This window comes from Choloepus didactylus, chromosome 10, assembly GCF_015220235.1.
Source record: "Choloepus didactylus isolate mChoDid1 chromosome 10, mChoDid1.pri, whole genome shotgun sequence".
Taxonomy (NCBI): Eukaryota; Metazoa; Chordata; class Mammalia; order Pilosa; family Megalonychidae; genus Choloepus; species Choloepus didactylus.
Window position 1 is genome coordinate 47,502,012 of NC_051316.1, and position 25,792 is coordinate 47,527,803.

General features: G+C 38.3%; 1 protein-coding gene across 8 annotated transcripts in view; it reads right to left on the reverse strand.

Moving 5' to 3' along the window:
• PIP5K1B (phosphatidylinositol-4-phosphate 5-kinase type 1 beta) overlaps window positions 1-25,792 on the reverse strand; it is a 343,315-nt gene that overhangs the window by 85,876 nt on the left and 231,647 nt on the right. For all 8 annotated transcript variants that reach the window (XM_037851227.1, XM_037851226.1, XM_037851232.1 and 5 more), the window contains 2 exons: window positions 16,245-16,400; window positions 9,894-10,038 (listed from right to left, as the gene is read on the reverse strand). In XM_037851227.1, the coding sequence (XP_037707155.1) occupies window positions 9,894-10,038; window positions 16,245-16,400 (301 nt within the window). The remainder of the gene's footprint in view (window positions 1-9,893; window positions 10,039-16,244; window positions 16,401-25,792) is intronic.

The window sequence follows — 25,792 nt, forward strand, 5'->3', positions numbered from 1 at the left end:
AAATAGAAGCTGAGTATATGTCCATGGGATCTTAAAGAGAATTTACTTTGCTTGGCCATTGAGTAAAGGATCTCCTTGGACTCACGGAGGTCAAGAATAGCTGCTGAACGGAAACGTAGTGTGGCCTAGGGTCAGAGGGGCTGAGCTGGGGAGCAGGTTTGGGACAGCTTAGAGCAAGAGTGTCTTCGTTTAGGATCCATCCAGGCAGGTTTGAGGTAAGAGAAAGGAACTGAGGTCCTGTTCTCTTCAGTAAAATCTGAAAACACATCCAACCATTTTTCTATGGCTTTAAATTGCTGGTATTACTTGTCATGTCCTCTTAAATCCTTGAAAGAGACCAGCTATGTCTCAGCTAAACTGCAATGCAAAGAAACTGTTTACTCCTCAGGAAGAATAGAGAGGGATAGGAGTTTATTTCCAAAAAATTTTTTTTCTTAAACTCTAGTGTGACTAAGAGATCCCTGAGGAGCTTCTAAGACACAGATTTCCAGACCCACTTTTAGATTCAGGTACCTAGATACAGGAGCCACCACACCCTGAGGAGCGTATCTCACTCTAGAGAATCGCTGAATGGAGGCGGAAGGATGGGGGAGGCTTACAGAGAACAGCCACCACCAGCAAGCTGTTCTCCCAGAGATGGAGCACTTGTGGCTACAAGTCAAGGGAAATAAAGATGTAGTACTCTGGGTCCTGGAACTAAGAGGCAGAGAATGGGTAGAAGAGATTATTTTCAATAAGTTAGCATACCCAAAGACTGGCTGACAGTTCGCTTTTTTTTTTTCTTTTTTTGTAATATGACTTACCCAATAATAACTGTATCCACTAAAACTTTGTACTATATGAAAAGCACCTAGAAATATTACCATGTACCAATTCATAAAAAAGTGAGTTAGTTGAATTAACACTGAATCCTAAATTATTCTTCATAAAATGTTAGATATCTGAAAAATTCATTTCACTTTCCTGCCCGTGCAGGAATAAAATGAGGGATCATTTGAAAAGCTAATCACTTCAGAAATAATTCTGTAATTTGTTAAAATAAAAGAAAGAAAAAAAAGGAAAGAAAGATGGGAAGAGAAAGAAAGAAAGAAAAGAAAGAAAAAGAAAGAAAAAAAGAAAAAAGAAAGAGAAAGAGGCAGCTAGTAAAATCCACGTGCATGCAGACAACATAATGCAAATTCATTTTTTGGAAGGTGGGGGGAGGTGAGCGGAATTAACAGACATATTATGAGTCTTCCACTAGGCTCAGTTTTCTCTGCACATGCCTCCAGTCACAACTGGAGACACATGCAACAACTTCCTTAGGTTTACTGGTAATCCCAGCATGCCTAAAATGGCCCCAATTCCTTAGGAACAAAGCAGTTTTTGCTTCAAGATCTTGGGGAGTGGCATTCTCCCCCAGTCAGGTGTTCTCACTTGCCTGGTGGCCCCGTTTCCTGACACTGGGAGGAAGTTGACTAAACCCCTCTCTTCACTGCAAGCTGAGTAGGATGGAAGTGCACCCATATTTCCCACCCACTATGTGTGTTTACTCTAGACTGAATTTTATTCAGTTGTTGACATGGGTTGGCATAGGGTGGCGGGTTCACAAACTAAGTACTGGAAACAAAAATAAAAGTATTTTGCTAGGGCAAGAGTGATGTCTATCCTGTTTCCAAACTATCTGCTGTCCCACCAGAAATCCTATCTGGGCTACCCAGGCTGACCTCTCTTTGTGGAATTTCTGAGCTAAAGAACCTTTTCTTCTATCCTGTGTGCCTGGAATTAGCTTAGACATTCCTATGCGTATTTACAGCCAGCACCTACTCTAGTACAATACCAGGAAAAATGCTACTGACTGTAGGACAGATTTGTTGGTAAATACTGGAGTCTCGCTAATTACACAGATCATTTAAAAAATTTACAGCTACTTTACATACTATTACAGTGGCATGTTAATAAATTGGTTCTGATTATTTTTATAACATTCAAAATTGATTCCTGTTCTTGCACTCACACACTATCTTTGTAAAGCTTTGATGTTTGTAATTATTTTTGTAATTACACTTCACATTTATGTAGCTTTTGCTCTGTGTACCTGTGGCTGTTATTTATATCCTATCTTAACTCTACTGGGCAATACTATCACAGCTCTTGAATGCAGCAGGTCGCTGGTGGGAACCCTCCTTCCTAAGCCTTAGGTTCTGGTCCCATGATGGGGCTATGGCTGGGTTCTGCTTCTTGTAGTTATTTATCTCTGGGCTTCTACAACATGCCCCTTCACTTTTCCAGCCTCCCCATATTCTGTAACCAATTGTATTTACTGAATTCCATTTAGTAAATTTCAAGCGCGTTTTCTGTTTCCTTGATTGGACTCTGATAAAGAACTCTATGATGGCTTTTTTTTCCCCCAAAACAATTATAACTTGCCCCTTACATGGAACGTATGGTGAAGCTGCAAGGAGCCAGGGTCTGGAATCACTTGGTTATCTTACTTTATTTAACAAACACTTCAATGGTGCTTACTATGTGCCAGGAGGTATTATAAGTCTGCTCTAATTATTAATTCATTTAATCTTTATAATAACCCTTTAGGGTAGTAGTATAATTATTCACATTTTATAAGTAAGGAAACTGAGGCACATAAAGGTTAAGTAACTAGCTCAATGTTAGATAGCTAGAAGTGGTGGTTTGAGGGTTAATGTCCAAATTGATGGTTTATAATGATGGAGCAAGAGAAAGATCTGGGGGTTCAGAAGGTCTTTCTGCAAAAGTACAAAGTGTCTGCAGAGGTCTGATTCAATATCCAGCACAAACAAAAGGGCTGCAGAGATCTCCCGAGGGGCCCCTGGGCTGGTGTGCAGGTGCAGCACATGGCCGCACTTTTCCTCGTAGAGCCTGCAGGCGCGCCCTGTCTCTCACTTGAGGTTAGGGTTAGGCAGCTGGAATTACTAGGAAGTTTCCGCAATCAACTTTCTTCTCCTTTCATTTCATAAATAACAGAGGTTTGTTAACTTCAGCATATCAACATAAGACGCAGGATTTTCTAAATCAAAAAGGAATAGATAAATCTCTTTTGTCTTTTCAAGTCTCTTTTCAATGACTTGTAGCCTACCTGCAAGATCTGAAAGAAAAACTTGAGGAAATAACTGTATCAGGTTTCTTGTGAATTTAATTTAATGTTATATTTGAAAAGCACTTGAACACTCAGTCTCTAGCATCTTTGAAACTTAAAATCCTCACTCAAAATCACATGGAAAAAGACGAAACAGATGAGGAAGGAAACTCCTGTAGATGTCACTGAATTGCCATTAAAAGTATCATCTGAAACCCATTTTGTCTGAGACATGACAGTATGGATCAGAGCAGCTGTTGGACAACTGGAATTCACACCTTATATTCTATTTCTAATGCTGTGGGTTGAAGTCGTGGCTCTGCCACTTTTAGCCATTAGGTGACCTTGAGAAAGTTAACCTAATGTTGCTAAGCATTAATTCCCTCATCTGTAAACCAGAGATAATAAATATATTTCTCTTGTAGTGTTGTGAGCATTAAACAATTCGATACATGTAAAGGGCCTCATAGAGCCCCTTAATAAGGAAGATTCAATAATTACTATTGTAGTTATTATTAATATTATTGGATTATTAATGGCTTGAGGTATGATTAATATAGCAATTTTGTTCTTTAATTAGAGAAGCTGTAGTTTACAGAAAGATCATGCAGAAAGCAATTATGTTTTTAGTAGGTGTGCTGGTTTGGATGTATTATGTTCCCCAAAATGTCATTATCTTTGATGTAGTCTTGTGTGGGCAAGAAACATACTGGTGTTGATTGGGTTGGAGACTTTTGATTGGATGTTTCTGTAGAGATGTGATCACTCAACTGTGGGGGAGATCTTTCATTGGATAATTTCCATGGAGGTGTGGCCCCACCCATTCAGTATGGGCTTTGATTCATTTACTGGAGCACTATATAAGCTCAGACAGAAGAAGTGAGCTTGCTACAGCCAAGAGGGATACCTTGAAGAATGCACAGGAGCTGAGAGAAGAGCTAGCTGGAGCTGAGAAAGACATTTTGAAGATGGCCGTTGGAAGCTGATGCAGACATTTTGGATAATGCCATTTTGAAACACAACGTGAGAGCAAGCAGACGCCAGCCATGTGCCTTCCCAGCTAACACAAGGTTTTCTGGACGCCACTGGCCATCCTCTAGTGAAGGTACCTGTGCCAGTTTGAATGTATTATGTCCCCCCAAATGCCATTATCTTTGACATAATATTGTTTGGGCAGACCTATCAGTGTTAATTAGATTGTAATTCTTTGAGTGTTTCCATGGAGATGTGCCCCACCCAACTGTGGGTGATGACTCTGGATAATTTCCACAGAGGTGTTGGCCCACCCACTCAGGGTGGGTCTGAATTAAATTACTGGAGCACTATATAAGATCAGACAGAAGGAGCAAACTACTACAGCCAACAGGGACGCTTTGAAGAACGCACAGAAGCTGAGAGAGGCGCTGCAGATGAGAGACAGTTTGAAGACGGGCAATGAAAGCAGACTTTTGCTCCAGGGAAGCTAAGACAGGACAAATGCCCCAAGACCAACTGAGAGCGACACTTTTGAGGAACTGCAGCCTAGTAGAGGAACATCCTGGGAGAAAGCTATTCTGAACCCAGAACTTGGAGCAGATGCCAGCTACGTGCCTTCCCAGCTAACAGAGGTTTTCTGGACACCATTGGCCATCCTCCAGTGAAGGTACCTGACTGTTGATGTGTTACCTTGGACACTTTATGGCCTTATGACTGTAATTTTGTAACCAAATAAACCCCCTTTTATAAAAGCCAATCCGTCTCTGGTGTTTTGCATTCTGGCAGCATTAGCAAACTAGAACAGTACCCAACTGTTGATATGTTACCTTGGACACTTTATGGCCTTAAGACTGTAACTGTGTAACCAAATAAACCCCCTTTATAGAAATCAATCCATTTCTCGTGTTTTGCATTCTGGGGGCATTAGCAGACTAGAACAGTAGGTAAAATTAGCCAATGACTTCTAGAGCAAACTGTAGATAGACATTAATATAAGCCTTCCACTTTGCCTACTAAGGTGAAGACCAGCATGTGGAGGCCATAATGAAAAGGTGGCACAGTGGAAAGAACAAGATGCTTGCACCCTAGAGACCTAAGTTCCAATTTAAGTCCTAAGCGCGCTATGTGACCTTGAGTGTGTGCATTTCCATTTCCTCATCTTCTAGACAAATGTGTAGTCTTATGTGTCTCTAATCTTTGGGATGGCACAGCTTGCATGTCTTTGAATTTGAGTGTAGAAGCAATTTGTGGGGAGGGGCTTGTGGCTGGAGGCAGCTATTCCACCCCTCTCCTAGGATTGATACTGTAATGGCAGAAAGAAAAGGGCATGGAACTGCCACCAAATCCACTGGGTCAGCCTCTAAGATCTAGAACATTGGACTCATCATTTAGGGTCCCTTGCCAGTTGTCCCTCCATGTGTAAATAACCTGTGGTCTTTTTTCTTTCTGAAACATTTACTCTCACAGTACTCTAAATGTCTCCAAGGTGAGCCAACTACTAAAAATAGCCACCACCCAAACACCAAACTGGATAGTGTGGTGATGATGGTAAAAATGTCTTTGATGGGGAAAGCATAGATGTACTGGAATGAAGTAGGGCTTCGATCCTTTGTGTTATTAGACCCTCAGCTTTGCTGCCAACTGTGCAGGAAATCAAGAAAAGAATTAATATTCCTGTGTGTAATTAATTTATACATTAAATCAAATTATTCTTAACTTTGAGATAAAACACATTTGTCCCTATATAGTATTTCTTAGTGCTTAATTCATACCTCCTTTAAAAGAACAGTCCTCTTACTAGGAAACAAAAATTCAAGTATAAAAATTTGAAAACCTAAATTCCACTACTTGCATGCTCTAACACATGACTATAAAACAGAACTTGAAAGTATGTACTTCAAAATCACCAGATTTAACATGTACTGTTAAAACGATAACATTTTTTTCTTTGCTTCTTAGTCAATCTTCAGAGTACATAAAAAAAATGAATGTATTGCTACTGGAGTTTTTAAAGTTACAGAGAATAATCCTTTCAAAAAGCAGAGAATAATTTTGAGAGACAGCAGTTTCCCACTGCAGCATATAATTTAGTGTGGAGTCATCTAGGCACTAATCAACACCTTGCAAAGTTAAGGATTCTAAAAAGTCTGACAGAATGACAACCACTAGCTATATATACAGCCTATTTTAGCACTGATATTGTAGCATAATGTCAAAAGGCAAAAACAGACCACTTTACCTTAACAGAAAAATGACTCATAGAAACAAAAAACAGAGAAATCTCATGTGTGAATTATAAGATCAACATGCAATGTGTTTTCTTTTCAAGTTATTTGAAACAGGTTTTAAAACACAGTAGGCCAGACAAACTTAGAATAATGTCTATTTGTTGCCTCCAGAAACATCATGAAGGACTAAGAGACTCCAGAGAAAAAAATGATAAAAACAAAATACGGACAGTTGTATAAAAATGTATCTTATGAGGGGTGACAATGGGATTGGGAAAGCCATAAGGACCACACTCCACTTTGTCTAGTTTATGGATGGATGTGTAGAAAAATAGGGGAAGGAAACAAACAGACAAAGGTACCCAGTGTTCTTTTTTACTTCAATTGCTCTTTTTCACTCTAATTATTATTCTTGTTATTTTTGTGTGTGTGCTAATTAAGGTGTCAGGGATTGATTTAGGTGATGAATGTACAACTATGTAATGGTACTGTAAACAATCGAAAGTACAATTTGTTTTGTATGACTGCGTGGTATGTGAATATATCTCAATAAAATGATGATAAAAAAAAACAAAAAAACAAAAAAACAAAATACAATCATTTCTTTTCAGGTTTGCTGTTGAATAATTAGGGATGGGCCTCGTGGACAGGGGAAACAGGGATATGGAGTCCCAGCAGTTCTCATGCCAAGAATCCCTTCAGGGTTCTTGGGCACCTCCCAGTCTCTTTTTCTATGGTCTCCCTAAGGCCATGGCTAAGATCCCAGGCTTGCAGTCTTCCAGCTCTCTCCCTTCTATGCATCAAGGCAAAAAGCAGCGATGCCTACGGGGGCAGGCAGGCAACAGCCACTGTGAATGGCAACTTGGAGGGCTTCTCCCCTCCAACTGACAACGGCCCAGATGGAAATGTGGGCTAAGGCAGGCCAAAGCTACTGAGTTTTCAAAAGAATCTGGGTATTTTAGTGAAATGGCCTGCTTTTTAAATGTTTGGCTCATTTTTTAAAAAAATTCAATTTTATTGAGATATATTCACATACCATACAATCATCCAAAGAGGCTCATTTTTAAAACATCCTGAGTTAACTGCAATGCTTTCCTCTGGGTTGTTTCCCATCTGCACGACACTGCTTGACTGGGGCAAAAGCTGCAGCCCCAGTTCAGGGCTGTTCCAGGAGTAATTTCTTGAGGTACAGCCCAGAGCCTGCTCCCCCAGCGTTTCCACAGACTTCGTAATCACCTAACTGCCTGTATTAAATCCCTTTCTGCTTAAGAAAGAGTGGTTTCTTGTTCCGGCATCTGAACCCTAACAGACAGTATAATTTAGAATATCAAATTGCAACTCTGAGATACAACACCAAAAGAAGGTTTGCTTAAAACAATTCACTTCAAAAAGGGAAAGGACAAACAGCACAGATAGATGACATTATGATGTCCTCCCATCCAAATACATATGATTGCCACTATCGGTATACAAAAAAGAATCAAGAATTATAGCCCAGCTCTGGGGGAATGCAGAGGTAGCCTCCAAGCTGGCCAGGAAGGATTGGGGATCAGCAGGAATGAGGGCCTTCAGGGATCGTATGAGCACACAAAAGCTTAAGACCTCGTGGCCAAGAGTCTGGAAACTTAATAACAACAACCAAAAACCAAAAGCCCAAACCCTTTTATTTTTGTCCTGAATACGTCAGTAAATAATTTAATCGTGCTTTCAATTATACGTCCTGATAATTAGTACTGGAGCAAACTGTGTGAAACCACCCTGGCTTCACAAGAGAATTGTTTTTGACCTTGCCAAGAGCTTTCTGTGACCTTCCAGCTACTTTATTTGAGAGCAAAAAAACTTTACATAGGCAAATGTATTCAACTGTACCACACAGGCAGGAAAAGTTGTTGCTTAACTAATTCACATAACAAATCGGAACAATCAAAGGTGCATGTTAATACTAGGTATAAGTCACTTTACATTTCTCTAATCCAAGGAAGTTAACCATATCAAGCTATTTTCACCATTCAGGCGAGTTGAATAACTTACAACGGAGCCTTTTTTGTTTGCCACTTACAGCAGTGCAATCCCAGCTGGAAACCAGCTAAGATCTGCAGCCCACCTTGCCATTTGTTCCACTTCCCCAGGCCTGGAGACTTACCTCTATTGACCTAACTTTGTATGTATCTGAAGAAGGAGGGAACAGCAACAAAAGAGAATTACTACAGCAGACCCAACTGCCAACTTTTTACTAGCTCAAGACCAACTAGAATCTATAGATATGAACATATTAAAAATGAATCGACCATATTGACTCCTCTTTCTGAAAGTGAACCCAGCTGCTAGCCTGGAGATGGGAAATGACCTACACCGTAAGAAACAACTTCACCCACACAAATTTGATCTTGATTCTCGAGAGCTGGATTTCAACAAGAACTAGTTCAACGTTTAACAGATAATTATTGAGAGCCCATGCATGTTAGTCCCTGACCTAGAATTGAAGCTAGTTACAAAAGTGCATATATAAAAATAGAAAATAAAACCGTTAATCTCAGAGACAATGTTGTGATTTCTTTGCAAAGATGACATTTTCTAACACCGGAATCAAAGTCTAAAAACATTTTGCTTAAAAAGGGAAAAAACCTTGTAACACATTACCCTTCTACCTGAGAAATTCTAGAAAATCACCCAAAACTTAAATTCACATTAAATGTTTGAGAATCACTGTTTTAGCTTCCTATTGCTGCTGTAAAGAATTACCACATACTTTGTGGCTGAAAACAACACAAATGTATTATCTTACCGTTCTGGAGGTCACAAGTTTTAAGACGGTGTTGGCAGGGCCGTGTTTCTCCCGGAGGCTCGAGGGGAGAACCCGTGTTCTTGCCTTCTAAAGGCACCTGTATTCCTTGACTTGTAGCCCCTTCCTCTATCTTCAAAGTCAGCAGTGGAGCATCTGCAAATCTCTTTCTTTCTCTGACTGCTGTTTCCATTGTCATATCTCCTTCTTTGACTCTGACCCTCCTGTCTTATTATTTATGGGAACTCTTATGTTAATATTGGGTCAACCCTGAAAATCCAGGCTAGTCTTTCCATCTCGAAATCTTTAACTTAATCACATCTGCAAAGTCCCTCTTGCCACGTAAGGGAGCATGAGGTAACACAGGCACAGGTTCCAGGGATGAGGATACTGACATCTTTGCGGGGCCATTACTCTGCCTACCACAGACACTAAGGTTGCTTTTATGAAAAGAGAATGTTAAAATGTCTTTTGCAGCTATCTGTGTGGTATTAACAAAGAGTGCTGATTTAAAAAAAAAATCCATTCATAGACAATTACTAAAATAAAAATGACCAGAGATTTGGTCTTCTTTCACAGAGCCAAGTATATAATTTCTACATGACATAATGATTAACTATAAAGGAAAAACGAGGGTTTTCCATCAAATGTACTTCTTGCCATAGTAAAAATCAAGCATGCTCTCTTTTGCTTTTACTTACTGGGCAGGTGGCAGGGACAGCAGAGACAGCATGGCCTCATCGAGAGATACTGGTTTAGGCGTGATGTTCCTAGGTAACAGCCTGATTGGTAATTTGATCGTGCTAAGTTTTACCTGTTTGAATAAAGCGTCGTCCTGTCGGGTGGATAATGTTCATTGACGTATAAGGAGGAAGATGAAACTGTGGTTGCCAAGGAAGCAGCTTCAAACAATGATGGAGTGCTGGGCACCAGGTCTGGCCGGTGTCGGGGCCCGAGTGCTGGGAAACAAGAGTAAAGCACACACTCATGAACCTCAGGAATAAATGTTGCATTAGTATCTACAATAATTTAAATGAGCCAAAAGCATTCATTTTACATATTGGGCTGCAAATTAAATTATGAATTAACTTCACTCTCCTGAACTGCTGCAGAAATGTAAAGGAACTTCTCGAAAACAGGCTAAACAGAAAGGAAATTGCATTAATTTACAAAATGGTTTATGGAAATAACATCATGAGTGTTCTTTTAAAAGCCTAATAACGCTATTTACTGTTTCAAAAGATGACATAAAAAGCTCCCAGGAGTTTAAGGAGATAATTTGACAGAGATTACAAGGATGACTGGCAAGTGTATAAACAGTGAACCTATTTTCCCTCCCTACAATATGTACATTTCCATGAACCTCAATTTAGATCTAAGAACTCAGAATTTTTAAGGGCCAGGAAATAATCTTAAATACCTTAATCCTGTTTATACTCACATATATCTTTTAACATTATCAGGGCGCCTCTTCTTGACATTAAACCTTAAGAGCAAGGTGCCTTTTTAAAAAATGAAAAGATTCTTATTCTTCTTTAAAATTTAGGTGCTTATGAAATAACTTATGTGAGAACCCCCTCATCAGGAAAGAGGAACATTCAAGGCTTAGCAGTGACCCACATCCATTCTCTGAGGTCTCTGTGGATTCTTTTATATCATTCCCCCAAACTGAACTAAAACAGACAATAAAGAATACAGTTTCACTTTAAGGTATTCTGGCATTCCTTTATAAGCACAACAGGCTCAAAAGGACATATTTTCAGGAAAAGCGCAAAAGACAAAGGACACTAGTAGGCACTGTTGCGTGAGGGTGAGGTCTGAATTTGGATTTGAAGGGGTGTACATGGTGGAGCGAGGTAGGGGTGGGGAGGAAATGGGATAAGCACAGGAAGGGATGGGCTCTGGTCCAGCCGAGCAGGCAGCACATTGCATGTGTCAGTTGGTGGAGCTCTTCCTCCGATTCAGGTCAAAATAAAGACCTGCTGAGATGAATAACATGGTGATCGTACAAAAACAGGAGTACCCAAAGTGCTTGATATTCAAAAAGTGGAAAGGCTTTAGTTTAATGTGACACCTGGCTGGTAGTCTTTAATATACTTGCTCCCAACTTTTCATTAAATACAGAGAAAAACATGAAACTCTCAAGAACACTGAAAACTAGGGCTGAAAAATAACCTTATGTCAGACTGTAGTGAATTAATACTACTTATAAGGCAGATGGAGCTGAACTGTGAATGACCGATGCAAACTGATCCTGGGTATACCCAGCCTTACTTCATAACCAGAGATCACCTGAGGGATCTACTATGGGCAAACACTATCTTTCCAGTGACTCGGTCCCAGGTTACACGTCATCTGAACACTGGGTAGTCGATCCCCCTAGGAGCAGCTCTTTGAAGCAGAGAATGGTTTCTTCACTCTCCTATACCCTTCAGTTTTCTAAAACCAGTGTGGTTGGCAGAATTCTTAGATGAGACCCAATCACTCCCACCCTTGCGATAATCTCCCTTGACTGTGGGCAGAAACTGTGGATGTGATGAGATCTTATTCCTGTGATTATTTTACCTTACATGACAAAAAGGATTTTGCAGATACAATTACGGCCACTCATCAAACTGACTTTAAGTTAATCAAAAGGGAGATTTTTCCAGGTGGGCCTGACTTAATCCTATGAGCCCTTTAATTCTGGGTCTAGAGAGTAGAGACAGAGGAAGTCAGAGATTCCAAGTGTGAGTGGGGATTCAATGCAAGAGAAATTCTCTGCTGTGGCCCTGAAGATAAAGGGGGCCACATGGCAAGGAACTGGGCTGGCCTCTAGGAGATGAGCATGGCCCCTGGCTGAGAGGCAGCAAGGAAGCAGGGACACCTTAGGCCTACAAATTCAAGGAACTTAATTCTGCCTGCAACCTGGATGAGCTTGGAAGAGAATTCTCATCCAGAACCTCCAGATAAGAAGTCAGCCCAGCGGACATCTTGGTTTTGGCCTTTGAGACCCTGAGGATCCAGGGAAGCTGTGCCTGACTTCTGACCTACAGAACTGTGAGCTAATAAATGGGTGCTATTTTAAGCTGCTAAGTTTGTGGTAATTTATGTGGCAATAGAAAACTAATACAACCAGGAAATACTGAAAATGCCAGAAAACAAATGGTTACAAAGTAGAGGGCAATTTGGCAATGACCTGGAGCACTAGGAAAGGGGATGACCCCAGATACAGAGCATTAGAAAGAGACCAACTCTTGTAGCAAACCTTGTACATGCATAAGGATAAACCCATTTAAAAGTATTACACTGGTTACATTTTCAAGAAATACGCTTAAGAAGTTTGCCTTCGACCTTTAGAGATCTTTTCATATGAAGCATCTCTAAATTTAAAGCAACAGGTCTGATTGTTAATCTGAAAAAAAAAAAAGCACAATATGTGCACTACATTCCCTCTTTCCTGACTTTTTCAGATGCTACCTAGTGTATTTTAATATACTTTTTTCCCAGATTAAAAACAGGACTCATTGCTTTAGATTTAGTGGTCATATTGAGCATATTTGAACACATAACTAACACACTACTTAAAAATAAGCTTATTTTATTTCCCCAAATCTGTAGACACCTTGCAGTTTTATTTGTGCTATCAAAAAACAGGTAGTGTGCTGGGGGAGATGCCAATGCAGGGATGCTTGGGAAAATGGGTGAAAGTCTGTCAGAAATTGGAGCCACCAATTGACCTCTGCCATCAAACAAATGGGCAGAGAAAGGATAAAGGGCAATTCATCAACTTGTGCTGAAACCACTAACTCTGGGTGAAAGTTAATTTATTGGAAGATGAGAAAGAAAGAAACTCAACATGGCACATAGGATGAGTGCAGCTGGAAGAGGGAAGAGGGCTAGCACCCCATTCCAAAGACTCTCAGGAAAAGAAAAGTTTCATAAGAGATCTCCAGTACAAACAGCTCAATTATAAAATGGGCAAAAGATATGAAAAGACATTTCTCCAAAAAGGAAATACAAATGGCTAAAAAACACACGAAAAAATGTTCATCTTCACTAGCTATTAGGGAGATGCACATCAAGATCACAACGAGATATCATCTCACACCAATAAGAATGGCTGCCATTAAACAAGAAACTACAAATGCTGAAGATGATGCAGAGAAAGTGGAACTCTTATTCACTGCTGGTTGGGCTAGAGCAGTGAATGAGTACAGCTACTCTGGAAGACAGTCTGGTGGTTTCTCAGAAAACTAGATACCGAATTGCCCTATGATACGGCAATTCCACTTCTCGGTATATAGCCAGAAGATCTGCAAGCAGTGACACGAACAGATATTTGCACACCGATGTTCATAGAGGCATTGTTCATAATTGTCAAGACATGAAACAATACAAACGTCCTTCAACAGATGAGTGGATAAACAAAATGTGGTATATACATAAGACGGAATACTATGCAGCAGTAAGAAGCAACAAGGTCTTGAAACGTGACAACATGGATGAAACTTGAAGATAAAATTCTGAGTGAAATAACTCAGATGCAAAAGGAGAGATATTGTATGTTATCACTTCCATGAACTCTCTGACAACGTAAAATCAATGTCTTATAATGTAAGAATACTGGGAACCTAGTGATAGACAGTACCTAGTGAGGGGGAATGATACTCTAATGTGTTCAGATATGTTAATGATGGTGAATTCAGAGGTGTGGTAATGGATAGGGGTGACGATTGTTTGTTAATGGGATTATAAGTATCAGACTGTATTGAAGGTGAACAAGATTGAAAGGGGTGGTTTAAAGGCATATTTCCCACAGATCGGCACCACAAATATAGATAGGTGCTTCTATGGTATGACACTAGCACAGAGAATTGACAAAAGAAAGGTACATGGGAAAAATCTATACATTGCATACTAGGGACTATAATTAATAGGAATACCATACTAGTATTACCATATTAGTATTCCTATAATTATAGGAATACCATACTAGTATTTAACAGGAATACATACTAGGGACAAATAATTAAGGCTGACAAGGGCTATGAGATGTTTTGGGTCATGAGAATTGTTTAAAATGGAGAGTGATGAGGACTGTACAACTGAGTAATGATAGTGTGAGATATGGATGAATTATCATGGATATAACATATGCTATGTGAATTTAGGAACCCCCCACTTTATAAGTCAAGCTCTTTATCTTGAGGCTTGCTCGGGGAAATGTACGGCTGTAAAGAGGAGGCTGTGCCCACTTATAATTATGCCTAGGAATCACCTCCAAAGAACCTCTTTTGTTGCTCAAATGTGGACTTTCTCTCTCTAAGCCTAAGCCTGCAAATAAATTCATTATCCTCCCCACGACGTGGGACAGGACATCCAGGAGGAATGAGCCTTCCTGGCAATGTGGGACGTGGATTCCGGGAATGAGCCTGAAATCCCATTGAGGGATTGAGAATGCCTTTTTGGCCGAGGGGGGTGGGGGGGAAGGCAACAAGGTAAGGTTTTAATAGCTAAGAGAATTCGAATATAGTCAAGAGGTTGTCTAGAGGTTACTCCTATGCAAGCTTCACCTAGGTATGCCAAATGACCACAAATGTAAACCCAAGTCAACAGTAGTCCTAAAAACCCTAAAGAATACCTGGATCCCTAACTGAGACTTTATAAAAGTTTCACTCACTAAGTTTATTTGTCAGAAACTTAAATCCTTCAGACTGCTCCTATGCCAGATAAGTCCCTAAACCCAGAGGCAATAACCTCTTCAAGAATATCAACTAGAAGTGTCCCCTTTGCTCAGAAAATTGACATCCCTTTTCAACATGAACAGGTTAGGGTGGTCACTGCCTAGACATCCCTGAAGATCAGGAAAGTGCTTATACTAGAGGAAGGGGTGGCAACAGAAAAGATGAAATTTAACAAAGGATTATGAATACTAAATCTTTTTATAATTTTCTTTTTCTTAGTTGCTAGGGTATTAAAATAGTAAGAAGGAAAGAATTGAAATGGTAGAACTCTAACCCATAGCATCCTTTGAAATATGTTCTATAGCTACTTGTTAAATGGTAATTTGAAAGCTATACCTTTTTGTATATATATGTCAGATTTCACAATAAGGAAATAACTGAAACTATGGTACTATAACTCATAATAACTTTGGAAATTTCATATATATCTACTTGTTAAACCATACTTTGAAAGATATTACCTTTTTGTATATGTGTTATATTTCACAATAAGGAAATAACCGAAACTGTGGAATTGTAATCATAATATTCTTTGAAATTTGCTCTCAAACTACTTGTTAAATTGAACTTGGAAAGTTATCACTTTTGTGTATATATGTTATATTTATAATAAACTATAACATGATAAAACATGATAAAACACGATAAAAAAAGAGATCTGTTGGAAATAGAAAACATTTTCAGGATATGTTGCAGATTCTCAAAAGAATATATGTGTAGGAAGCCTAAAATACCACTTCCCTTTAATAGATTAAAAGAGATCTTAATTAATTAAATTATCAAATCAGTAGATAGAGACAAGTATTTGATAAAATTCAATCCTTATTCTTGGTAAAAACCTCTAGCAAACTAGGAATAGAAAGGAACTTCCTTAACCTGATTATGGGTATCAAATACAGCAAACTTCTATTTCAACAGAGAAACATTAGAAGCGTTCCCTTTAAAATCAGGACAGACAAAGCTGCCCACAATCACACTTTTATTCATCATTGTTCTAGACGTCCTAGCCAGCAAGTAAGGAAGAAAGGAAAAAGGATGTGGGATCCATGCAGCAGCAACAAAGAGCCAGAAAACTCAATTCTTAAAAATGGTACTATTTAAAAAGGCAAAAAATCTGATTCTCTATATCCAGCCAAAGAATAAATCTAATAAAAAGTATATGTGATATGTAAGGAGAAAATTACAAAACTATTTAAACTCATTAAGGAAGTCCTAAAAAATGAAGAAATAACTCTTATAGTTAAAATGCCACAACCTCCCCCCCCCACACACACACACACGCAGAAAAACATCTAGAAATACAAACACCAAAATGTATTTGTTACCTTCATCTAGTGCGATTATAGATTTTTTCTTTTTTGAAAATGTTTGTATTTTCTATTAAAATTTTATTTATTTTATGTTTTATTATTTTTATTTTTTTTCCTATGCAGCTTTACCTTCTTCGTCAAGGCTGCTGAAACTTTGTCCTTCAGTCAGCAAATCATGCTTCTCGTCCTTCCATTCCGGGCTAACTGAGGACACAATCTCCTGAGATGTCGCCTTCAAGGCAGCAATGGAATTGCACCGTTTCTTAGAAGGTGAAGGCTTCAAGGCTAGACAGGAAGGAAAAAGAACAGAGATACTTGTAAAACCACATTACTAGTTATTTATTAAATTAATACTTAATCATTTATAAATATTTTAGTTATTATTTGAATAGACTACAAGAAGCTTTATTTTATGTATATATGAGGAAAGAGATGCAAAATTGTTGGTGTTTTGGCCATTTTATTTGTCCAAAATGACCTGATTTAAATCAAAATATCCCAGACTAAATTAGAGTGGAAATTCTTCCTCCAGATTTTGAAATGAGGTCCTATTTAAGGTGAAATGCAAATGTTCCATTCTTAAAGAATTGTTTTTCCTCTCCCAGACAATGTTTTTCTAGTGCTGGGAGGAGGGTGGGCTGGGCTGGTCAACACAGATGGTAAAGTACGGAGAATTCTCATGACCCTAGTGCTATTAACTTGGGACTGGGACTTTCTAAACATGCCAATGTTTAATCGTATACTCATGTTGCCCAATTTAGCCCAGTTACTTCTGATTGCTTTCAGTGACTTTCCGCTGAAATTTCCTATCCTTCGGGTCTTTTCTAGGTTATGGTTATGTCAGAGGCATAATTTACTCCCATCTTTGTCCAAACAGCGTTCTACAACTTGAGAAGTGTGTTGGGAAACTGAACCAATGCAAACGTATTACAGCATCCATCAAGTTCACCACTGATGGCTGTGATTTTACTTATGACAAGTCAGTGAAACCTGCTTAAGATGCAGCTGGGATCATCCCTATTTATATTCACTCTCCATTTGCAATAATTTTTCTTGGCTTAACATTGTTAGAGAATTCCCTCGGAGAGCAGAGGGAGAGAGAAGTTGAGGCTTGTTTGCACTTTTTCCCGAACATGCTTTTGGCAGCGTTCCTTCTCCTTTGGAGGTTTGCATAAAGGGGTAACCTGACAGCAGATGCTTTAGGGGAATGGTGTATAGTCTTGGGAACCTCAGGGCTTAGATTACACTGTTCATCTGGGGCCCTTCCTGTGGGCAGTCTGCAAGAATTTAATTGGAGAAGGACTTTGGGACACACAAATGAGGAAAGAATAGAGAACAACTCCTTAGCTCAAAGAGAAGGGAAGGTTTATGTATCTGCAAGCAATGCTACAATAATAATAAAATAATCATAATAACTTCTGTAGAAGGCTTTAGAGTTTGCAAGCCAAAATTCACATTCCATATCTCACTCAAATTATCTGATCTTCTGAGAGAGGTAGTTCCTTTTATAGGTCCAGAAACTGAGTTACAAAGGTTGTGGCATGCTCAAGGTTACACAACTAGAAAGCATGAACTCCGGGTGTCTTTCTTTTTAAAGTTGCCTAATTGGTGGTTCATTTCCTAGCTCTTTAGCACTCCATTTTCTGGTTAAAATGAGAAAAAATAAAATAAACTGAGAGTTTGTTTTCTTTACAGGAGGAGATTTTGAGTGTTTAAAACTGATCAAAATTGATTTTAATGATGCAAAAAAGTAGACCAATTAAGCTATGTTTCCCTTAATTCCCCATTCTATTAAACAGTGGTCAAACTTGGTTTATGGGTCTGAAGCAATTATCCACACACTGGCTTCTGCCTTAACATTTTATCTGCTAACTTTTAGAAACCCTCAACTCCAGTCTTTCAATATAATATTTTAAAAGCTTTAAACCAGAGGGGTCCCTTTCAGGGGTGGGGGCTGCATGAGCAACACTATTTTAATAATTTATAATTATTCAGTTATAAATAATTTAATAATACTGAGACGTTCTTTGCCGTTTTTACTTTCATTCTCTCACTAGTATACAGGAGCATTTTCCAGATGCTACATGACCATAGATTGAATTGAGACTTCAAATGTCTTCTAAGAAGCCAGACATTAGGGATTTAAAAAAAAATGGCAAATAATGCCACTCTTCTTTCTAAATTATATTTTGGAAAATATAATTTTTTCATCATTTTTTAATTGTAAAATTGACTTCTGTTAATAGTCAAGGGTGTTCTATTGTTACCTTATAAGAATATTTAAAATTTTCCTCAATTTTAATTTCAAATATGTTAAATATATATAGTTATAACCCATAGAAATAAAAGTTCTTTGGGGTCCTTGATAATTTCTAAGAGTATAAAGGGGTCCTGAGACTAAAAGTACTGAGAATTGCTTTCAACATGATCAAAAGAATAACAGCAGCATCAAGGAAAAGTGAAAGAGGTGAGAGGTGTTATAAGAGGGGAAGAAACTCAAGAGAGCTGTACTTGTGGCTTATAATAGAGTGAAGGCCAAAAGCCTTGAAAAAGAAACAGCTACTTGTTCATATGGGCATCACCATGATGAAGAGCCGAGAGGACCTGAGAAAAATCCCCTGCCAAGAGCATGTGGCACCTAAAGGAAGAATTTATTTTATTTTTTAAAGCTATGATGTGTATTTTTATTAAAAGTAATTCAATTATAATTAGTATTGGTCATTTATAATATGACTAATAATGCACAAATTATTGGCCCAAACTCCCGACTGCATCTTTGAGTGCCCAACCAGGCATTCCCACCAAGATTTCCCACCTTAAACCCAATGTCTTCAAAACTGAACTCAACATCTCTGGAAACCCTCACTCCTGCCCCCTACTTTCTCCTCCTTTGTTCCACGTCTCAGTCATTAGCATCACTGTCTGGATTCCTCCCTCTCCTTGTGTTGTTTTGAAGTTTTTTAAAAAAATTTTTAAATCTTGTTTTAAAATATTTTACTGTACAAATATATATAGCACAAAATTTCCCATTTTAACCATTTTTAAGTTTACAATTCAGTCATATTTATCGCATTCACAATGTTGTGTTACCATCACCACCATCCATTACCAAAACTTTCTTATCACCCCAAAAGGAAACCCCATACCCACCAAGCGGTGACTCCCCATCACCCTCCCCCCATCCCCTGGCAACCACTAAGCTGTTTGCTGTTTAGAAGGATTTGCCTTTTCTGGATATTTCATGTAAGTGGACTCATACAGTATGTGACCTTTTTATGTCTGGCCTCTTTCACTTAGCATAATATTTTCAAATTTCATCCATGCTAGAAGCATGTATCAGAACTTCATGCCTTTTTATGGCTGAATAATTTTCCACTGTATAGACATACCAAATTTAGTTTCTCTGTTCATCAGTTGATGGACATTTGAGTTGTTTCCCTCTTTTGGCTGTTGTGAATAATGCTGCTGTGAACATCATGTGTGAATATGGCTACTTTCTTTTGTATGACAGAAACTCCTGGATTTGTCTCTGGTTAAATCATTTCTGTGGAAGTTATCCTGTGTCTACCTTCAGCCCCGTGTTCTGCCACTCAGCTGTCCTTACACCTTACCACTTTTTAGCAATTCTAGCTGTCATTCTTTGGACCTCCCATGTTGATTCTTACCCATGGGCATCTGCATAGGCTGTTCCTTATACTTAAGATGCTCTTCCTGCCTCTTTCCCTAATGAACTCTGGCTCGTATTTTTAGGACTCAGTTTAAATATCCTCTTTTTTGTCAAACTCCCTTTCAGAAGAATTGGTCTTCATCTCTCTTAGTATATCCCCAGTATGATATGAAAAAACTATTAATAATTATTTTCCTACATATGCCTATTAAATATTCTGATTCTAGGTAAACAAAGATTATGAAATTACTGAAGCAGGAACTCATTAATATTTTTTTTCAATTTCAAACATGTCTTTATTTTCCAAAAGTATACTGAATGATTTAAATCCAGGAAATGCAAACATTCCTGGGTGTGAAGATGATCTACATGAGGATTAGCAAATGGTTTCCCTTTTTTGACAGGAGATGCCTCATTACACTGGAAGACATCAGTGGTCGGCTACTGTATGAAACCTGAAGTTCTGAATTCAGACCAGCACAGTTAACAGTGGAGGGCAATGCCCTTAGGTTAGAGTTGAACAGCACTGGGCAGAGTCCTAAATTAAAGATATATTGCTTTTTTGTTGAACAGAGCACAAAATTCATACTCAACTGGAGTAGGTAAGTGATGACAAAGTCCTTGCAAGATGCCAAGATTGAGGCACTTAAGCAGGAGGAATAAAAGATGTGGATTCTGGGAGCAGTTAAGGGTTATTAATGTCAAAAAGTCAAAGAATCCACTCCTGATGACAAAACATGTATTACTTAAAAAATTAGGCTACCGTTTTCACTAATACACAGCTGTTGGTGCAAACCAATCCATGCAAATCAAGCTTAGTAAAAATCAGTTCTCCTAAAGCAGGGGGCAGGTACACAATATTGTCCTCCTTTAATATAACTGGACATTGACATAACTCGAGAACTAAAACGCTAAGTATTTAGACATGATTTCTCACCCTTAGAGGCAATTATAGCAATTCGTTATTTAACAGAAAAGTTAAATGATTAATAGCATGGTGCTCATTAGTCTTCCCTAGGGGAAAAGCACTTTTATCTTGCAGTTGTTACCAAAACACAGTCTACATTGCAGGAATATATGGAAACAACAGCAGCACATGAAGTCAGTCATGATGAACAGTTTACGCAGAGAGGTGCAAGGTTTTTTCTACACCACACTTTGTTTCTGTAATGAGAATATTCTTTCCTTTGGGCTCACTAAAACAAGTTAAATTTTGTCTTCACCATTAGTTTACTCAGAATTTATTACTGAACCCAAAGTTTCACTGTTCTTATTGATACCACATTGCCCTTTTAGCCTGTAACACATTCAGTTATTCTTTTGAAAAGCACCTTAGTTTCCCCTCTCCAAATTGCTTGTAATTAAGGACCATAATGCCTTTTTCATAATAAAGTTTGGAAAAACAATTCTTCCTTTACCATTATCCTATTGCCAGAGTGAGTTTTTGTAGGTTAGTTTAATGTACTCCAAGATACAGTATAACAAATATATACACCACCATCAGCAAGCTTTGTAAGTTAACCATCTTTTTGCTACACTGTAATTCAAAAAAGGAAGGGATATGATAACCATACAGGTTCATTACTGTGCCACAAAAATCTCACATTTTATTTTGTCAATACCTTTCTAAGAAAATCATCATTTAAACATCTAGAACTTATTTCAAACTGAGTGCATAAAGGACTGCTTCAAACTGACCCCCAGGCATATTAAACCACACCAGAATGTGAAACAACAATAAAACAATTTAGCATTCTTAGAGGAAATGCTCGGCAAGAACTAATTAATTTTTTAAAACTTGTATATTATCAATGCTTAGCATAGTGCTAGGTACATAATAGCTACTCAAATATTTGTTGAATGAATATATATTGTTCTGAAATCTTAAGGCAGTTGATTTTAACAAACAAATCAATCCACTATTGTACTCCACTTCAAGAAACTAAGATTTAGTATTTGGGATACAATATCTGGGTAGAGAACTTCCATGAGACTTCAACATAAGGGGAGTAATATTTCCAGGTAAATTATAGCGTTTTGACACAGCATTAAATTGGCAGCATGACTCAATCCTGGAAAGAATGGACTTCAGAAGGTTAAAAAAATGACTTGAAAATAGGAACTTGAAAACCAGGCACTCTTTACTTGGCAGGTCTTCACTCACAAAGAAAATATACCTTTAGGCATTAAGGGCTTTAAATTAATTGTAGTTGATGAAGCATTTTGAAGTCATGGTTTAAAGTGTCAACTTGACTAATTAAACTGCTACCCTTTGAAAGGCTGGAGTTAGATGACAATTCCATTCGATGGTTCAATCATTCAATTATTCATCAAATAATGATTGAGTGCCTAATATGTGCTAGGAAATATGCTAGGTATTGGGAATGCATGAGTGAACCAAACACAGGCTCTACATTTAAGGAACCTAAAGTCTAGCGAGGAGACAAACAGCTCTTTATAACGCAGCATGGTAAGTGCCATGGACGACGCACCATCTAAGCTGAGACCTGATGGAAGAGCAGGAGTTAGGGAAAGGATGGAAAGAGTATTGCAGGCAAAGGGGTAAGCATGTGTAGAGGAGGGGAGAGAGCCCGGAAAGCCTGGTGTAACTGCAAGGAGGCCCTATTGGCTGAAGTGGAGTGGTAGGGTGTGGTATGGAGAAACATTCACTGGGGGCAAAGAGGAGCCAAATCACAAAGCACTCAGAAGCCCATTTGAGGACTCTGCATTAGTGATACAAGGAATTTTTTTTTTAAAAAAACTACTTTTTAACATGGAAAAGTTTTAACAGGAAATCAGTAAGAACCGATTTATATTTCAAGCGGATCCTTCTGGCTGCAGTGTAGCAAGATTGCATTGGATGGGGACAAGAACTGGAGGCAAAGAAACTGAGTGGTGGGGCCACAACCTTATTTTATGCAAAAGGAAAGAAAGCAAAACCTTTCCAAAACAAACAGAAAACAACAACAAACAGGCCTGAATTAGGGAGTAGCACTGTGAAAGAAACGGATGGATTCCCGATACTTCGGGGTGAAAATTTATGGGTCTTGGTGAGTAAAGAGGGTAGATGCCAAAAGGGCAGAGGCAAAGGATGATGCCATTATGTCTGGTCTGGGCAACTGGGTGCATTGGGGGGGGGGCTTTCATCAAGATTTTGGACACAGGAAGAGAGGTAGGTTCTGGGATGGGGAAGCAGCCAAGTTCAATATGATTGATACTTGGGTGGGAAGACTGGATAGACAAGGGGATTGTTGGAGATGCGGGGAACTGGTTGTTAAGTATACAGATGGTAACTGAAGCCTTGGTTTATTGGCAAATCACTCAGGGAGAGCTGGACAAGAAGAGACAAGGTGTGAGGTTGGAGCCCCACATATATGGACAAACACCCACATATAAGGGTAAGGCAGAGGATGAGGAGCCTCCAAAGGACACCAAGGGGCAGCAAGAGAGGCTGGAAGGGAACCAGGAGAGTCTAGAATTCTGAAAGACAAGTGAAGAGAACATTGCACAAAGAACTGAGGTCACTGGTCTGATATACGTGGAGTTTTAAGAAAAGACTGAAAGTTGTCAATGGTTTGAGCGACAATTATTGCTGACCTTGAAAAGAACATTCCAGCGGAGTGATGGGGTCAAAGGGCAACTGGAGTGCACAGAAGAGAGAACAGGAATTAAGAAAGTAAGGCAGCAAGTGGGTCCAACTGTCAAATGGAGTGGCTGTAAAGGGGGGAGAAAGATACACCAGGAGCTGGAGAGAGAAGTCGAGTTGAGTAGAGTTGTTTTTAAGATATAAGAGAATGATCAGAATGAAGGTTGAGGGATGAAGCCAGAAGAGAGGGAATGGAATGGTTAAAACTACCCTGCAGTGGGGGCAATCTCTAGAGGGACTTGGCCTGGACAAACAGGAGAAGATGGGACCTAGGACACATGTCACGGCATCATTCATTCATTTAACGAACACTTATCAAGCACTGTGTGCCCCTATGCCCCCAAGCCCCATCCCTCTGTACTAGGTGCTGGGACACAGCACCAAGCTTATATTCAGATGAAGGAGACAAGTATTAAGATAAATAAGGAGGATCTTTACTAAGTCTAAAGTATGTTTGTAGCATTTAGATATAGATGGGGATCATCCTTTCCACTGTGGCAGAACAATAAGTATTATGGTTACTATCCTTGCAATAAGCAAAAGGATAAAAGAATATATTTGAATGTACCATGAAGCAGAAAAGACTTTTTTCAATAAATGATACTGGAATTACAGTTAACTTGGGAAAAAACAAGGTTTTATATATATATATATACCTTACTTCATATGCCAGAAAAATACATAGATTTTAAAAAGTAACATAAAAAATGTATAAAAAGTAAAAGAAGAATATGGGTGAACATTTATCTGATTCCTCAATGGTGATGTCTTTGTCAGCATAAAAATGATTAAGAGTAGAAAACAATTCCATTTACTATACTACCAAAAAAAAAGAAACATTTAGGAATAAATTTAAAAAAAATTCAAGACATAACGCCGAAAACTACAAAACATTGTTGAAAGAATTTAAGGAAGACCTATATAAAAGGAAAGACATTCCATGTTCATGGAATGGAAGACTCAATATGATTAAGATGGTGCTATTCCCCGAACTTATCTACAGATTCAACACAATCCTTATCAACATCCCAGCTGACAAGCTGATCTAAAATTCATATGGATCCGCAATAGCCAAAATAGCTAAAACAATATTGAAAAAGAAGAACAAAGTTACAGGAGTCACACTTCCCAAGTTCAAAATTTACTATGTACATAAAGCTGCAGTTATCAAGACTGTTTGGATCTGGCATAAAGATAGGCATATAGATCAATGGAATAGAATTTAAAGTCCAGAAATAAACCCTTGTAATTACAGTTAATTGATTTTCCACAAGGGCACAAAAACAATTCAGTGGAGGAAAAGAATAGTCTTTTCAATAAATGGTGCTGGAACAAATGGATAGCCACATGCAAAAGAACAAAGTTGGAGGCCTACACCTAACACCAAGTACAAAAACGAACTCAGAATGGACCATAGATCTAAACTGAATAGCTGAAAACTATAAAAATCTTAAAAGAAACCAAAGAAGTAAATCTTTGTGAGTTAGGCAATGGTTTCTTAAATAATGATACCAAAAACACAAGTGATGAAAGAAAAAATTAGTTGAAGTTAATCAAAATTGAACATTTTTGTGCATCAAAGGACACTCACTATCAAGAAAATGAAAAGACAACCCACAGAACATGAGAAAATATTTGCAAATCATTTAGCTGAAAACAGACTTGTGTCCAGAATATATAAAGAACTCTTACAACACAGCAATGAAGACAACCTGAGTAAAAATGGCAAAGGCTGTAAATGCACATTTCTCCAAAGTAGATGTAAATGGCCAGGAAGCATGTAAAAAGATGCTCAACATCACCAGTTAAGAGAGAAACACCTAATGAGACACCACTTCACATTGTATCTTATTGGCCATTTATATCTTCTGTGGAGAAATGTGTATTCACATCCTGTGCGCATTTTTTATTTGGTTCTTTTCATTGCTTTGTTGCATGAGTTCTTTATATATTCTGGACTCATGATATGGGAAACTATTCATGTTATAATATCAAGTAACAAATAGTGATATACAAATATATAATGGCACACCACTATGCTTCCAATTTTATATAAATACACAGAGCATAGTAAAGAAGATTGGGTTGTGGGATTTCAAGTAATTTTCATTGTTTTTCTTTGCCTCTTTTTGTGTTTTCCAAAATGTTTTCATTGAAAGTGTTTTATAAATTGCACTTAACAGAAACCTCCAAAAAATCTTATAAGAAAAATTTGAAATATTCTTTTTCAGGTTTTTTTTATGGCTTAATTGTCATGTTTTGGGTTATGAAATTGGACAAACAAGAAAGATTAATGATAAAATAACAGCATATATGATAATGTTATTTTCTCCTTTTCCACCCAATTTAAAAACTTACTACATA